This window comes from Vitis riparia, chromosome 13 (genome assembly GCF_004353265.1).
Source record: "Vitis riparia cultivar Riparia Gloire de Montpellier isolate 1030 chromosome 13, EGFV_Vit.rip_1.0, whole genome shotgun sequence".
In the NCBI taxonomy this organism is placed as follows: domain Eukaryota; kingdom Viridiplantae; phylum Streptophyta; class Magnoliopsida; order Vitales; family Vitaceae; genus Vitis; species Vitis riparia.
This window is the reverse complement of record NC_048443.1, coordinates 968,657-984,307: the sequence shown is the minus strand read 5'-3', so window position 1 is coordinate 984,307 and position 15,651 is coordinate 968,657. Positions and strand designations below refer to the sequence as shown.

Here is a 15,651-nt window from a genome sequence, read left to right as displayed (position 1 = left end):
GCAATAGTACTGTTATTTTATAGAAATCTGTCAAACAAACAATGGTGGCCACATCATCAAATCATTCAGAAATATTGACTATTCATGAAGCAAGTCGTGAATGTATATCGTTAAGATCTATGATCCAGCATATTCGGGAATCATGTGGACTCTCCTTTATCAAAGGTGACCTGACAATATTAATTGAATATAATGTTGCATGCATTGCACAAATAACAGGGGGTTACATTAAAGGAGATAGAACTAAACATATTTTACCAAAATTCTTTTATACACATGAACTCCAGAAGAATGGTGAAATTGATGTGCAACAAATACACTCAAGTGATAATTTAACATATTTATTCACAAAATCATTGTCAACCTCAACATTCAAGAAGTTAATACACAGGATTGGAATGTGTCAACTCAAGGATATTGACATGACGAGGAGTATGCTTGTAAAAGAGTGTTAGTGTATTGTACTCTTTTTCCCTTCGTTCAGGTTTTGTCCTACTGGGTTTTACTAGTAAGGTTTTGAACGAGACAACCCTAACATACCAAGAGCAACTTAAAGAATTATAAGAATAATGTACTTTTTTTTTCCTTCGTTAGGTTTTTCCCATAGGGTTTTTTACTAATAAGGTTTTAATGAGGCATATTCTTTAATGTAGTGGACATCCAAGGGGGAGTGTTATAACTGAAGTAATGAATGTCACCACATTAATTATAATAAATGTTAATTAAATATTATTTATGATTTCCTTTAATACTCATTAATGGAAACTATTAATGTTATTTATGAGTTCCATTAATATTCATTAATGGGTATATTAATGGAAGTCATTTGGAAAGCCTATAAAAAGGTTTCCCATCCCCTGTAATATACATCCCTAAGCAAGAAAGAAACTTCTTACTTTTTCTCATTCTCTTTGTCTTTCATTCTCTCAACTTTCTTGACTCTCTTCTCTGATTACTTCTTTCCATTAAATATATTATTAAAGTAATATATAATTTATCTCTACTACTTTATCTGTGTTGCATTTATCCTTATTTTACAATAGTTGTTTTATTTTAAGAAAAATTTCTATAACTTATTTTCATTAAATGAAATTTCTAGGTCCCTCAAGAAACCGTCCACTACCTCTGCCATTGCCTAAGGTTTCATGTCCTTAAAATAACCTTCCGAACCTTCCATTCTCTTCAACCATGTATCCATAGTTCAACCAATAACCAAGAAATGGGCCCATGCAATAACATAAAATAAATCCTAGAGTAAATGCATGAACCAAATAACCTAAACCCATTGGAGCATACGTCGTGTGGTGGTTGGTAGCTTATGCGGTGGCAACACCGAGTGCGAGTTGTGACCGACCATGGTGTGTCAAGGATGGTGCAGATTTGGCATGAGGGAGGCGAGAAAGGAGTTGTAGTGGGTATGGAGAAGAAATGGTTACGAAGGAAGGAAGAAACCAAAGATAGAGACATGGGTTTCATGGGAAGAGGGTCTAGAGAGAGAGAGAGAGAGAGAGAGAGAGATAACAAAGGTAGGTTGTAGAATGGGTAGAGGTCATAGTGTTGGATTGTGAAGCTTAAATTAGTTTTGTTGCACTTTACGTGGATGTTAGAGAGTTTGATTAGCTTAGAGTTGAAAAGGGTAGTGTCCTATAGGGATTTTTTTTATGTGATGGTTGACGAGTATATCCCTATTATATATTTAACCTTTTATGTTTGAAGTTTTAATTTTTAGAAAGAGTGATCGTAATTGAGAGATTTTTTTTTTTTAGAGTTTCATTATTGTTACTCTTTTCGGTTTTTTTTTATTGATGAATTGTTAAGTGATGGTACACTTCGTGAATGTAGGGATTACATTGATTGTCGAACCACGTTAAAAATCTTATATATATATATTTTTTTTTTCTATTTGTATGTGTGGTTTGGTTAATAGGTCGTGTTGATGAGAGACAAGAGAAAAGGGAGTAGAGAGGAGGGGGGCCAAAATGTGGGTCACATGGGGGAGTGAGCTGGTAGAGTGCATGGATGAAAATGTTGGGATATTTCGATGATATATCACTCAAATATTGAATATCAACATAGCCATATTTTTGCGATATATTCAACCTTTAAAAAATAAATGTATTAATTTTATGGATGTCGGTGATAAAGCAACATTTTAGCGATATATTATATCATCAAAATATTGAATGTTGACAACCTTTGATAGATATATGGGTTAGATATTTTGTTGGACTAGATCAACAATTTTTCCCTGATATATCACATATCGAATATTAGTAGCCTTCAGTGTATATAAGGGTTAGATATTTTAGTTAGACAACATTTTCACAAGGTTAATAATTTTTCATCGATTTATCAATAATAAAGCGACATTTTTGTGATATATTCAACCTTTGAAAAATAATAGGTAAATTTTATGCATGTCAATTTATCAACGACAAAGCGACATTTTTACTATATATTCAACCTTTAAAAAATAAATTTTTTTCATGCTTGTGGGTGCAAGGGCAAGGGTTTGAACCCAAGACTTCACACTTAATTAGGCACCCAAACAATTTTTATTTTGATTATAAATGGACATATCTTTATATATATTACATTATAAACATTATATATAACATTCCTAAATGTAAACATCTTAATAAAATTATCAATATTTTAATAAAAAAAATACTTATATATATTATTATTTATTTTATGTTATTGAATACACATCCAAATTAGATAGACACATATAAAAAATGTTTTCAATTTATGAATATTATTACTAAATATTACAAATTATATCATATATTTATCAAAAATTTTAATAAAATAACATCAATTGTTTGTTATTATTTTTTATATTATTTTTTTATAGTTTTTTTTCACTATTTTCATAAATTTTAATCAAATTTTATCTGATTAATATTTCATATCAAAATTTCCACTGATATATTCTGGTATATTTATAAAATCCAATCATCGATATATCTATAAATACCTATATTTTATCCTATCATTCATATATCCGTAAATTTCGATATTTTATCTTATCATTCATACATCCGTAAATATCGATATTTTATCCTATCATTCATACATCCGTAAATATCGATATTTTATCATCCATGTATTCATAAACACCTATAGTTTCATCAATGGCGGGGTGTATAAGTGAATCAAAGGATAAATGTGGGGTGGGTGAACTGGTACATGAGCAGTTGGCCTTTGTTTTTTTTTTATTACTGATTCCTTAGTTTTTGGCAGGTCTGCACTGTACATGTCCTGTGATTACTTTTTTTGACACTATACTCATCCTGTGATTACTTTTTTTGACACTATACTCATCCTGTGATTACTTTTTTCATAAAATGACCCTTTTCTTTATCATAAAAATATATTTAATTAATAAAAATTAAAATTATTTTTAAATATAAAAATTTATAATTTTTGGTATTTCTTTTATATTCCAAACCTAATATTCTTATTCATATTTTGTGGAACTTTTTTTTTCCATTTTTTAACAAAAATTTGAGAATATTAAATTGATTTTTTTTTCTTTTTGGAACACAAACTCTCTCAAATGAAAATGAAGCACATGTTTCCAAACATGTTTTCAAAAAAAAATAAAAATTAAAGTGTCAAAACATAAAATATTTTAAACAAATAATAACTTCTCAATTTATTTTTACTCTAAAGACATAATAGACATGTGCTTGAAGGATTAAAAATAATATATGATCAAACAACAAAGTGAAGGCCAATCAGAAGAACAAAGATTCAATGATTCATAGTGAGAAAAAGTACACTGAATATTTATTTTTATTTTTAAAATTTATTTATTTATTTATTGATCTCAACATGCAGATATATCATGTTGGTTTCACTTCACAGCCTTCTCATCATGTTGATTTCACTGCTCAACCGTCTCTGGATCTACCTCTATAAATTCTGGCTTTAGCTTATATACAGATACATACAAAGAAATATCAAAGAGAGTCTTCTTCTTTATCTATTCTCCTTGAAATCTTCACCAAAGATGATGATGAATGCTTCTCATCATCAGCTCCATAGACTCAACACTACGCAATCCTCCTCCCTCTTACACAAACCCTTCATCCTCAGCCATGGAAGAAGTATCAGCAGCCCTTCATATCTCCCCACCAGGAGAACCCGAAATTTCCATGGAAAGCAAAAATGCTTCTGCATAAGAGCTTCTGCCATTCATGCAAGAGAAGTGGAGACGTCGAAGGGGAATGCGGTACCGGTAAAGGCGATTGTTAGGGCAACTGCTGCAGGGTTGCTGTCCGATCTAAGCTTAACGAAGCCTCTTGATGTTTATGAGGATTTGATAGGGAAAACGCTGCTTTTGGAGCTTGTTAGCGCAGAGGTCGACTCGGGTAAGTTGTTGGAAGAAAATGATAGTAGTTAAAGAGGGATTTGGTCTCTTAGATCCTGCAAGCTCAGTGGTGTTGCACCATTTTTTTTCTCTCCCTAGATGATGAGATATGTTAAATCTTTATGCATGTTTTGAATTTGCTCAAAAAAAGTTAGAATTACAAGACAAGCCTCTTGAAATTTGAAATGGAAAAGGAGAGGTCGATTTTTGAAAACAGTTCTTAAATTTTAAAATCAGTTTTCAATTTTGTCTTTGAGAACAAAATTTTGTTTAAAGATTCAATTCAAATATAAACAATAGTTGTCTCGCTGATTTGTTATAGTAATTGTACGTACAATCGAAAAGGTGTCCAAAACAATCATTAAGTGGGAGGGAAAACAAATAGCCTCTCTATGTCTCTCTCTCTCTCACACACACACACACACTCTCTATATATATACATAAGTAGGAGGGATAAGTGGGAGGGAAAACAACTATAGTCACTCTCTCACGCACACACTCTATATATATATTGGCTCTACCTCTCTCTCTCTCTCTCTCTATATATATATATACTCTCTCTCACACACACTCTATATATATAAGTGGGAGGGAAAACAACTATAGTATCTCTCTCACACACACATATTGGCTCTACCACTCTCTCTCTCTCTCTCTCTCTCTCTCTCTCTCTCTCTCTCTCTCTCTATATATATATATATATATATATATATATATATAAATGTATAAATATTATTTTTTTTTATTTTTATAATTATTTGTGGTATTAATTTAAATAGGGAAGGGCTTGGAGAGGGAAACAATCAAGGGGTATGCCCACAAAGTGAGGCATGAAAAGGAGGAGGTAATATATGAGAGTGAATTCACAGTTCCTGCAGGTTTTGGAGAGGTTGGTGCAATTTTGGTAGAGAATGAACACCACAAGGAGATGTTCCTCAACAACATAGTGCTTGATGGACTACCCAATGGCCCCATTCATATCAATTGCAACTCATGGGTTCATTCCAAGTTTGATAACCCTAATAAGAGAATCTTCTTCACCAACAAGGTTTTATATCTTTTTAATCTCCCCTTATATATTTCCGTTTTTTTGGTTAATTAAGGGGGACCTAGGCCCACTAAAACTCAAGCTAAAAGGGCCAATCCCGACCCGACTGTTTGCAACCTTCCCTACTGGAAGAATCTTCTTCACCAACGAGATCTTATATTCTCTTAATATCTCTTTACATAATTCCTTTTATTCATGTAATCGCTCTAATAGATTGTTAACCTTGAGAATCATCAATTAGTTTTAGGAACATAAACAAATTAAGTCAAGTTAGGCTTGAGTTAGACTACGACTAGCCTTAGTTAGGGGAGGCAAGTTTCAGGCTAGTCTCAGCCTGAGGCCCATCCTAACTTTAGCTTCATGTTCGGCTTCTAAGCCCACTTAACTTTGGATTGAAACTTGCAACTAATCATTTTGAGTAACAACAATATTAAAAAGAAAAAACGGGAATACGACATGCATGGAAGTGTATTTTCTAGATTTTAATTCATGTTTGTGCATGAATTATGAAATAGTCTTACTTGCCGGACGATACACCAAGCGGGTTGAAGAAGCTAAGGGAGATAGAGTTGGAGAATCTGCGCGGAAATGGAAAGGGAGAACGCAAGACGTCTGATAGGATCTATGATTACGACACTTACAATGACCTTGGGGATCCTGATGATAGTAAGGATCTTGCCCGTCCTATTCTTGGTGGACAGGATCATCCTTACCCTAGGAGATGCAGAACTGGGCGTCCTAGTTGCAAGAAAGGTATGTAATGAGTCGTATTATTTATGTATTATGTTTTGCCGATCAATTTATTTGAAGCTTTGAGCTGATTGATGTAGACCAGTTGTCGGAGACAAGAAGCAGCAGTGTGTATGTGCCAAGGGATGAAGCGTTTGAAGAAGTGAAGCAGATGACATTCTCGACAAAGACGCTGAAATCAGTGCTGCACGCGCTACTGCCTGAGGTGGAGATCATGCTGCTGGATCCACACCTTGGATTTCCGTACTTCTCTGCCATAGACTTACTGTTTCAAGAAGGAGTCCGCCTGCCCAAGAGCAAGAACTTCTTTCAGTCAATCATCCCAAGACTGGTGAAGACCATAGCTGAAGGAGAAGGAGATATTTTGCTCTTTGAAACCCCTGCATTGATCGACAGTATGCCTGATCTCTTCCTCGCTTCCTCTCCTTTTTCTTGAGATGGATCGAGTCCTTGGTGAATCCGTGTTCTTCTGTTGCAGGAGATAAATTTGCTTGGTTCAGGGATGAGGAGTTTTCTCGGCAGACTCTTGCTGGTCTCAACCCGTATAGCCTTCAGTTGGTTACAGTATGTTCATTCTGTCAAACGCATGAGTAATGTAGTAGGAGATAAGAGTCCAAACAATCCATTTTTCCCTATCAATTCACATGAATTCAAGCCTATGGTCCATGCCTTCTCATGCAGGAGTGGCCCTTGAAGAGTAAACTGGATCCTGAGATCTATGGTCCTCCAGAATCATTGATCACAGAAAAACTGATCGAGAGAGAGATCAAAGGGGTCATGACTATTGATGAGGTAACGCCCATTCTACTCCCTTGTAAGCTTGTTTAGTTAGACCCCATTTTGCGTTTAGCTCCGTTTTTGGGCTTTGTATGAGTAAGATCTTAAGGGGGTTTGAAGAACTGGTTCTGTTGTTGTGTGTCACTGCAGGCCTTGAAACAGAAGAAGATGTTCATATTGGATTATCATGACCTTCTCTTACCTTATGTGACCAAAGTGAGGGAGATTGAAGGGACTACATTGTATGGATCTCGAACTCTGTTCTTCCTAACCATGGATGGCACATTGAGGCCTCTTGCAATCGAGCTAACTAGGCCGCCAGTTGGTGACAAGCCCCAGTGGAAGCAAGTGTTCACACCAGGCTGGGATGGCACGAGTTGCTGGCTATGGAGGCTGGCCAAAGCTCATGTTTGTGCTCACGACTCTGGTTATCACCAGCTTGTTGTTCACTGGTAAAATGATTTGAGACTCTGCTCATTGTCTAAACCGGGCTTTTACCAATTCAACAATCAGAACAAGCTGACACCACTTGGTTGGGATTGTATTTTTTGCAGGCTAAGGACTCACTGCTGTACTGAGCCATACATCATTGCAGCTAACCGGCAACTAAGCGCTATGCACCCAATCTATAGACTCCTGCATCCTCATTTCAGGTACACAATGGAGATCAATGCTCTTGCTCGGGAAAGCCTCATAAATGCAGGTGGAATCATTGAGAGCTGCTTCTCGCCGGGCAAGTATGCCATTGAGCTCAGTTCTGCTGCCTATGACCAGCTCTGGAGATTTGACATGGAAGCTTTGCCTGCTGACCTGATCCGAAGGTATAGGAGATGGTTTCAAGGATATGATAAAAGATATTGTACTCTATTTGGTTACCTCTGAATCAGAATTTGTCGTTTTCTTTCAGGGGGATGGCAGTTGAGGATCCAACAGCTAAGCATGGGCTGAAGCTCACCATTGAGGATTACCCTTTTGCCAACGACGGTCTAGTCCTTTGGGATGCCATCAAGCAGTGGGTTAGGGACTATGTGAACCACTACTACCCAGACCCAAGCCTGGTTGAGTCTGATAAGGAGCTACAAGCTTGGTGGACAGAAGTTCGAACCAAAGGGCATGCAGACAAGAAGGATGAGCCATGGTGGCATGTCATGAAAACCCCAGAAGATCTAATCCATGTTTTAACAACCATAATCTGGGTTACAGCAGGGCACCATGCAGCTGTGAACTTCGGTCAATATGTATATGCCGGGTACTTTCCTAATCGGCCCACAATGGCTCGAACCAACATGCCAACTGAGGACCCATCAGATGAGGAGTTCAAGAACTTTCTGCATAAGCCAGAAATTGCCTTGTTAAAGTGCTTCCCTTCACAGATTCAAGCAACAAAGGTTATGGCAGTTTTGGATGTTCTGTCGAGTCATTCACCAGATGAGGAGTACCTCGGTGACCAGATGGAGCCATCTTGGACAGAAAACCCAATCATAAAGGCTGCATTTGAACTGTTCAATGGCAGATTGAAGGAGCTTGAGGGGATCATTGACGGGAGGAACACCAATTTGAACCTGAAGAACAGAACTGGAGCCGGGGTTGTTCCATATGAACTCTTGAAGCCATTCTCAAAACCAGGGGTCACAGGAATGGGAGTTCCTAATAGCATCTCTATCTAATTTATGATGCTACACTGTATCATAAAATAGCTATATAAATAAGCATATCTAGATTCCATGCCTCGAGAACTTCCAACATTCTTACCCTGTTTTTTGCCTCAATGGAAGGTAGTTTCTCGAATCTTATGAAATCTAAATTATTTACTTACAATGTTCAAAAAGTCATGCCATGTCTGAAACAGAAACTAAACCTGCGAAAAACAGGGCATTTAGACATCTAAGGGAAAGAAGTACAAAAACAAGAAAAATCCATGCATATAGAGTGAACATGCCCAAAGAACAAATAAATAAATCTTACCTCTCATGCCAGTTCCTGATTCAAGTTCCTGATGGCCTTGTAGGGGTTCAGGGGTGGAACATGAATGTGAAAGCCTAGAATTAGATGGGGTTAGCATTGAAAAATGCAGAAAACAGGGGGAAAAGTACTGATAAGTGATAACAGGTGGGATTGAAGTGGTCGCAGCTAGATTTTCGGGTAATTTTCTCTTCTTCCCCTGACATTTTAGCAATCAAGGTAGCAAACACAGCATACCTGAAACTACAGCAAAAGCATGTGCTTCCCACTAGTTTCTGGGCTGTACAATACCTGTTTTCCACTCAACTCAAACCAATTTCTGCACATTTCAATGTGCATACCTCTGTACTTGAGAAGCGGAACTGGATGCAAGATGAAAAATTCTTGGGGATATACTAATATTCATGGGAGTCTTGTTTGAGACAATATATCTTCAAGAAAAAAGTGAAAAATTGGAACTCATATACACTTTTAACGGTTTTTGTTCTAGGTACTACAATGAAATAACTCGTAAAATAAAACAAAGTTGTGAACCCAATGTTATTGAATTTCAATAGAATACTTTCATGTACAACTATACATGTATTGGCCTGTGAAACAGGGATGCAGTACAAAAGAATGAAGCAGAACACAAATATATCTATCCTTGACACCCCCAGCCCTAAGTAAAGAATAAAAAAAAATATGCCATAAGACATGCTGCATGATTGATTTCACTTGACATGCATACAAGGATAAGCACAATTACTATATGTATATGCAAGTATGAATATCAGAGTGTACTTGCAGAGAGAGCATGCCATCCAAAACTGCCCTTCCAAGGCGGCATTCTTCTTCCTTAGAAGCATCATCAGCCTGAAAAAGATGAGCAACTGTTGTGTTCTCAAGGGACCTTGGATTCAGGGGCATGTTGAAGAGATTTCATCAGTCCAATGATGATATCTATCGTGGTATGATCATGTGGGAAGCTGTAGCAATTATCTCATAACATGGAATGTGTGCTTGAAGTACTATTACACATGCACTCAGGGACAGGGTACTTTGTAACATCCCTTCCAGCTTTGCTAGCCCTGAGCTCTGGCTGACCAAAGGAATCACGGTGCAGTTCCATTATAACCCTGTTGAACTCTGCTTCAGGGAGAGGAGAGTTCAGAAAGTAAGGAATCATCTGTCTTTTATTCGGGGTTATATACTTCTTGTGACCTGCATAAGCCCGATGCCCCTGCATCAACAACAAATTTTAGTCAGTAGGAGTAGTAGCTTAAATTCTTCTCGTCTTCTAAAATGACAGTGTTATACAATTATATATGCTCCATGTTCTTCTCAAGAAGGTATTGAAAGAACAAATATGTTTTTGGTTGATCAGCTTGGGTGTTTTTGGCAAGTTTTATTTTTCCTTTTTGGCTTTTCCATACCTGCGAATTATCAACTTCAACTTCAATTGATAGATCAGCAACAAATATGTTGGAGCTGAAAATGATGGTTCTGGTTCTCATGAAGGTATTGAAATCACGTTGGATCTTTTTGGCAAGTTTTCTTTTTCCCTCTTGATCTTTCCATATTTGTGAATTATTAACTTTAACCACAATCTAGAAATTAGTGACAAATAAGTCGGAGCTGAAAATAATGGCGATGGCATCAATACCTGAATTGCATGGCCCATGTTTCCCCCATGAGACGGCATGAAAACATCACTCTTCTCACAAACAATATAGTCAATGGCAGCCATGAAGGAGGCTTTCTTTGAAAATGGCTCTAGTTCACCAGGCAAGGCCAGGTCCTCCTTATTGTAGAAATTAGGAAACTCTTGGGTTAATGGCAGCAAAGCTTCTTCCCCACCGAATGGTTGCCCTCCAGCCCAGTATATCCTTGCACTTTTTGGAGCTCCAAGAGCTTTAAGCAGCCTAAAACATACAACATATGAATCCAAACAAACATTTCAGTCTACTACAAAACTATAAACAAAAAACCAAGGCACTTGGTAGGGCATATATATATACACATATCAGAGAATTGAGTTAAAATTCTGACCTTGTAACCTCCAAGGCGTTTAAGGGGCAGAGGCCTGCAAGCTTTCTTTCATGGTAAGTCATGTTTGATCTAGCAGTTAGGAGCTCGGGTCTTAGTTTCCTCTCATTGTTTATTATCTCATCATACTGAGAGCTCAAACCAGGAAGACAACCTGTTCTCACCCATACATCCTTTTCCATTCGTAGATGAAGGGCAAGGTAAGGTCCTTTGCTCCTCATCCTCTCTGCCAGTTTGTTACCGAGTTCCAAAATTGGCTGCGAGAACCTCAATGCATGAAAAGCCACCTACAATCAAGCAAGATGAGGTAAAGAACAAGAACAAAATCAGGAAAATATAGAAGGGAAGAACACTGCTTGCTAGGATAAAGCTAGACTCTCATGAATTATTTGAGAAATATTTGCCATAAACAGGAAATTCCTTATGATGATAAGCGATTGTTGTATAAAATCTAAGACATTTTCAAAATTCCAGAAAATATTCTGTGCTCATCCCAATTATGAAGTTCTTTGGCTCTGCAAGCCCTAGGTTCTCCCAATAGAAAGGCGTGAATATCAAACAAAATTGAACATCAAAACTAAAATGAAACCCCACAAATACCTTGCATCGAAGCTTCTGAAGATCAGAAGGGAGGTCCTTAGAAAGCCTTGAATCCAACCCGCGTAGAAGCAAAACCCCTTCCCTCCTAAGCTGCAGAAACCAACAGAATAACATCACCATAACTTCTAAATGAATAAAAATATTACTATTTTAAGCAGCAGCAAAATCTTTTACTGATGGAAACTTTGACAGAAATCTTCTAGGAAAATTATTCCTCTGAAAAGGACAATCCATCCACCAGCTACAAACATTTACTAACTACAAGAATTTAACCAATGACTGAAACAGACAGCCTATAAGCTGATCAAGTCCATTACAAAAATAGAACCATTTCAACAGCTCAAACTCTTAACTGTCCCCCCATATTACTGAAACTGAAAATTCAGTAAAACATGGATGGCGGCTTGAGACTCGACCAATTCAATGTTTCCCTAACTACCAGAATACAACTTTTCTAGAGCTCAAAATACACCTGAGGCAACAACGCCAACAAGGCCCACAACAAAGCTCAGCCTCTATGATACCAATATTGAATTGTGGGCCATTTATGCCTAATCACAAACTAACACCATTAAGGACCTCTTGTCTGCTCTCCTACATTTTCTGCTTTACTTACTATATCAACGGTTCACATGAAAATCATCCAAGAAGAAGCCAAAGTGGATACTTCAAAGGAGAAAAGGAAAAGGAAGCAATGGCCCTTACCCTTTTGAGGTACCGTGCACGGATCCATTGAGGAGAGACATGAAGTGGCGTTCTCTTCTCCTCTACAGGCCTTGACATCAGATGCGTGGACGGCAATGATGAAACTATTCTCACATCATTGGCCAGAACTCTCTTGAAATGCTCCATATCAAATATATCAGAAAATTCACTACAACCCAAACAACAAAAGAACAAAAGGGGAAAAACCAAATAAGCAATCACATCTATGAAACAGTCAAAGAACTGAACAGAGTTAATTGGGATTAGCTATAATGCAAAAATGGGCATTTTGTGGATTGAACCACAATGAAATAATTGGATTCATTGAGCCAAAATGACAAACAATCATGAAACTAAACCAAAAAATGGTACTAACTATGAAGGCATTGAAAACGGGTGTTTGATAAATTGAATCAAAATGGTAATAGATGCTTGAATCAAACAAACCTAGAATTATGGTTGAAAGAAAAAAAATCAAAGGAAAGATGTGCTGTTCAGTGTTCTTCTTCTTTACCTTTCGTCACCCCAAATGACGTTGACTTGTAGGATGGGAACAACCAGAGCAGCGCCGAGAATTCTGGCAATCACAACGGCGTCAACTATCTGATTCCTCTGCTGATTCATCCCACCTGAGACTACCACCATCAAATACTTGGTCCTGTCCTCCACAATCTCCAGGCTCGTCTTCTTATACTCTTTGCTGAACTCCAAACACGGTCTGTACCCCAACCCATCAGGCTGCTCCCAGAACTCACTCTTTTCCCCATCTTCCTTAACACCCAGATGAGAACTCAACGACCCAGCAGAGACTATCCCCTGGGACTGGGTAATACCACAAGGGTTTGGCGAGAAGGGGATCAAAGGCTCGAGATTGAACCACATTTTCAGCATGGCTATGAAGCCAAAAAGAAAGAAAGCAAGGAACCAGAGCCTTGGGTTCTTGAACAAGAAAGAAAAGAACTTGCTTGAGCTCCTGGAGGACTTCTTGGGGGAGACAAGCAGAGACTGAAGGGAGGAAGAAGAAAGAGAGTTGATTATTTGTGAAGGCACGGAGATGTAAGAGACTTTCTTTGATTTAGCCATTGTAAGATAGAAAACAGAGGCTCTTGCTCAGTTGGTTTCTCCAGAGCTGGGAGAGAGAGGTTTTAGAGAGAGAGAAAATGGGGTTCAGACGTCAGAGTAGGCCGCGGGAACACGAAAACCGAGTGAATCCGCGTTGGGAAGAAGAAGAAAAAAGAGAGAGAAAGGAAGCAGGGGGGGGAGAGACAGAGGTGTCTCTTTTGGACCGTTTTGGGTTTGGGTTTTGGGTTTTGAAAAGTGGGTTTATATATATATATATATATTTAAATGGGAAATTTCTGTTTTTATTTTTTTAATTTATTTTTTCATCTAATAATTTAGATAAAAAATAATTTTTCCTTAAATATTACGTGGGAAGTAGATTAAATATTAAAATTATTTTTTTAATAAAAATATTTTCAAAATATAATTTTCAAATAAAAAAATTAACAACACAACAAAAATAGTTATTTTTATTTTTAATTTTTTAAAATGTAAATAAAGAAAATGGTAAAATGGATAAAAAATTTATTAAAATTTTAAATTTTTAAATTTTAATTTTTAATATTATTTAAATAATAAAATAAATAAATGGAATATCCAAAACTATGTGTGTGGGAATATATATATAACAAGGGTGATTTGGTGAAATTCTAGAATTTAAAAATGAGTGTGAGAAATGAGGGGGACAAAACGTTGTCGTTTTGTGGAGGACGCCAGCTGTGAGCAAACAAATGGAAGAGAAAGGAATCATGTGACCTGCCGCCATTACCAGACAGGCTGGTCAGATACCTTCTACATCTTCCACCCAATTACTATAAAGCTCCACTCCTCTTTTCTTTTGCCAGCTGGCTTCCACTCTCTCTCCACGCTGGCAAATTTGGCCGCGTGGCAATAGTGGGCCCACCTATGCCTCATGCCACGTTGGCCATCCTTGTTCGGCTGCTATGCTTATGGCCCTGACCTTCCACGGTTCCACCCAATATACTCATTTTTTCGGCTGGCGCCACTCCCACGCCACGCTGGCTTTTTCGCCACGTGTCAGTCTTAACCCACCAAACCCTCATGCCACGTTGTTCATTCTTCTTTGGTTGCTATAATTATTGCGCTGACGTGGACCCCTCAGAAAGTGTCTTGTCCCCAACCCCCCCAGCCACATGTTGATTAGGTCTTTCTATTTTGGTTGAAGAATCCTATTTTCCATATTTATTAATTTCTCTTCTTTTTTTTCGATAGTTATATTCATGGTAGCGTGTATTTAAAATTTTATAATATTGAAAATGATGTTTTATTAAAATACAAAAATATTCTAATCGATAATAATTTATTCAACTAATTTGATAAGATTGATGCATATATTTACTATAACAATTTATTCAACTAATTTGATAAGATTGATGTATATATTTACTATTACTATTTATGATATTAAATTAAGAAAGGACAATATATTTACTATACTAATATATAAAAATTTTGTAAATATTTATCAAAAATACAAAATATTCTAATTCTAAGTTGGTTTATTCATATGGGTTTGTCCACAAAAACTAATTTTCCTCTTTTTTAAAAAAAATTGAAAAGAAACTCATTTTATATATAAATATCCTTCAATATTTTGATTATTTACATTCATATTTTAAAGGAAGAAATTATTTTTGTAAGAAAAATATTAAGATATTTTTGTCAAAAATAAATATTTTTTAGAGTGAAAAAGTAGAGAATTAGTTTTACAAATTAGGGATAATTTTATTCTTTTTAATCAAATAACCCCTAAATAAAGAGAGAAATAACATTTTTTTTTCTTTTGAAAGAATAAAACTTAGGATTATTATTATTAATTTTTAATTATTTATCACCATTCAAAGTGAGCGGTGGCGTATTTTCATTTTCTCTTCTTATTTTACATTATTATAAAAATATTAGAGCTTGTTTGAACATATGTTTCAAAAACATGGTTAAATAAGTCAATGTTTTTCTTTTATTTTTAAAATTTGTTAAAACAACATCTACTTATTCTCTATTTCATTTTGCTTTTAAAAATTGATTTGGAAAAACATGGGTCAAACAATGTTAAAAAAATTTTAAAATAATATTTTAGTTTTAAAAACATAAAATTATTTTTAAATTATACGATCAAACAGACTCTTAATTTTCTTACCTTATCTCAACAATCCCTTACTTTTGACCAATATTTTAAATAACAAAATTGTGATTAAAAAAAAAAAAAAAAAAGGCAACTATTGCACCACAAAAATTGTCTTTGATTCAAAAACCCCTTTAAGAAAAATCATTCAAACATGTGGTAGAATTTTTATGAGTAAATACAAATTGTGGATATGAC

General features: G+C 36.1%; 2 protein-coding genes across 2 annotated transcripts; one reads left to right on the top strand and one right to left on the bottom strand.

Moving 5' to 3' along the window:
• The first annotated feature begins 3,984 nt into the window (after positions 1-3,984).
• On the top strand, positions 3,985-8,680 carry LOC117928650 (linoleate 13S-lipoxygenase 2-1, chloroplastic-like). The gene is made up of 9 exons (XM_034848602.1): positions 3,985-4,379; positions 5,158-5,426; positions 5,942-6,179; positions 6,257-6,571; positions 6,655-6,740; positions 6,858-6,968; positions 7,104-7,405; positions 7,508-7,774; positions 7,861-8,680. Exons 1-9 carry the CDS (start codon positions 4,019-4,021, stop codon positions 8,618-8,620), a joined length of 2,709 nt encoding a protein of 902 aa, XP_034704493.1. The 5' UTR covers positions 3,985-4,018; the 3' UTR covers positions 8,621-8,680.
• Positions 8,681-9,431: 751 nt separating this feature from the next.
• LOC117928651 (O-fucosyltransferase 20-like) lies at positions 9,432-13,536 on the bottom strand. Its single transcript, XM_034848603.1, has 6 exons — positions 12,763-13,536; positions 12,249-12,417; positions 11,544-11,633; positions 10,947-11,230; positions 10,561-10,819; positions 9,432-10,137 (listed from the first exon to the last, which is right to left on the bottom strand). Exons 1-6 carry the CDS (start codon positions 13,329-13,331, stop codon positions 9,898-9,900), a joined length of 1,611 nt encoding a protein of 536 aa, XP_034704494.1. The 5' UTR covers positions 13,332-13,536; the 3' UTR covers positions 9,432-9,897.
• Positions 13,537-15,651: the final 2,115 nt, after the last annotated feature.

Excerpts from the sequence above, each read along its gene's own strand:
- LOC117928650 (XM_034848602.1), top strand. The coding sequence starts at position 4,019 with ATGATGATGAATGCTTCTCATCATCAGCTCCATAGACTCAACACTACG. Across the intron at positions 6,180-6,256 it reads GCGTCCTAGTTGCAAGAAAG|ACCAGTTGTCGGAGACAAGA; the intron begins GTATGTAATGAG and ends TGATTGATGTAG. Across the intron at positions 7,406-7,507 it reads CACCAGCTTGTTGTTCACTG|GCTAAGGACTCACTGCTGTA; the intron begins GTAAAATGATTT and ends TATTTTTTGCAG.
- LOC117928651 (XM_034848603.1), bottom strand. The coding sequence starts at position 13,331 with ATGGCTAAATCAAAGAAAGTCTCTTACATCTCCGTGCCTTCACAAATA. Across the intron at positions 11,231-11,543 it reads TTCAGAAGCTTCGATGCAAG|GTGGCTTTTCATGCATTGAG; the intron begins GTATTTGTGGGG and ends GCTTGATTGTAG. Across the intron at positions 10,820-10,946 it reads AACGCCTTGGAGGTTACAAG|GCTGCTTAAAGCTCTTGGAG; the intron begins GTCAGAATTTTA and ends TGTATGTTTTAG.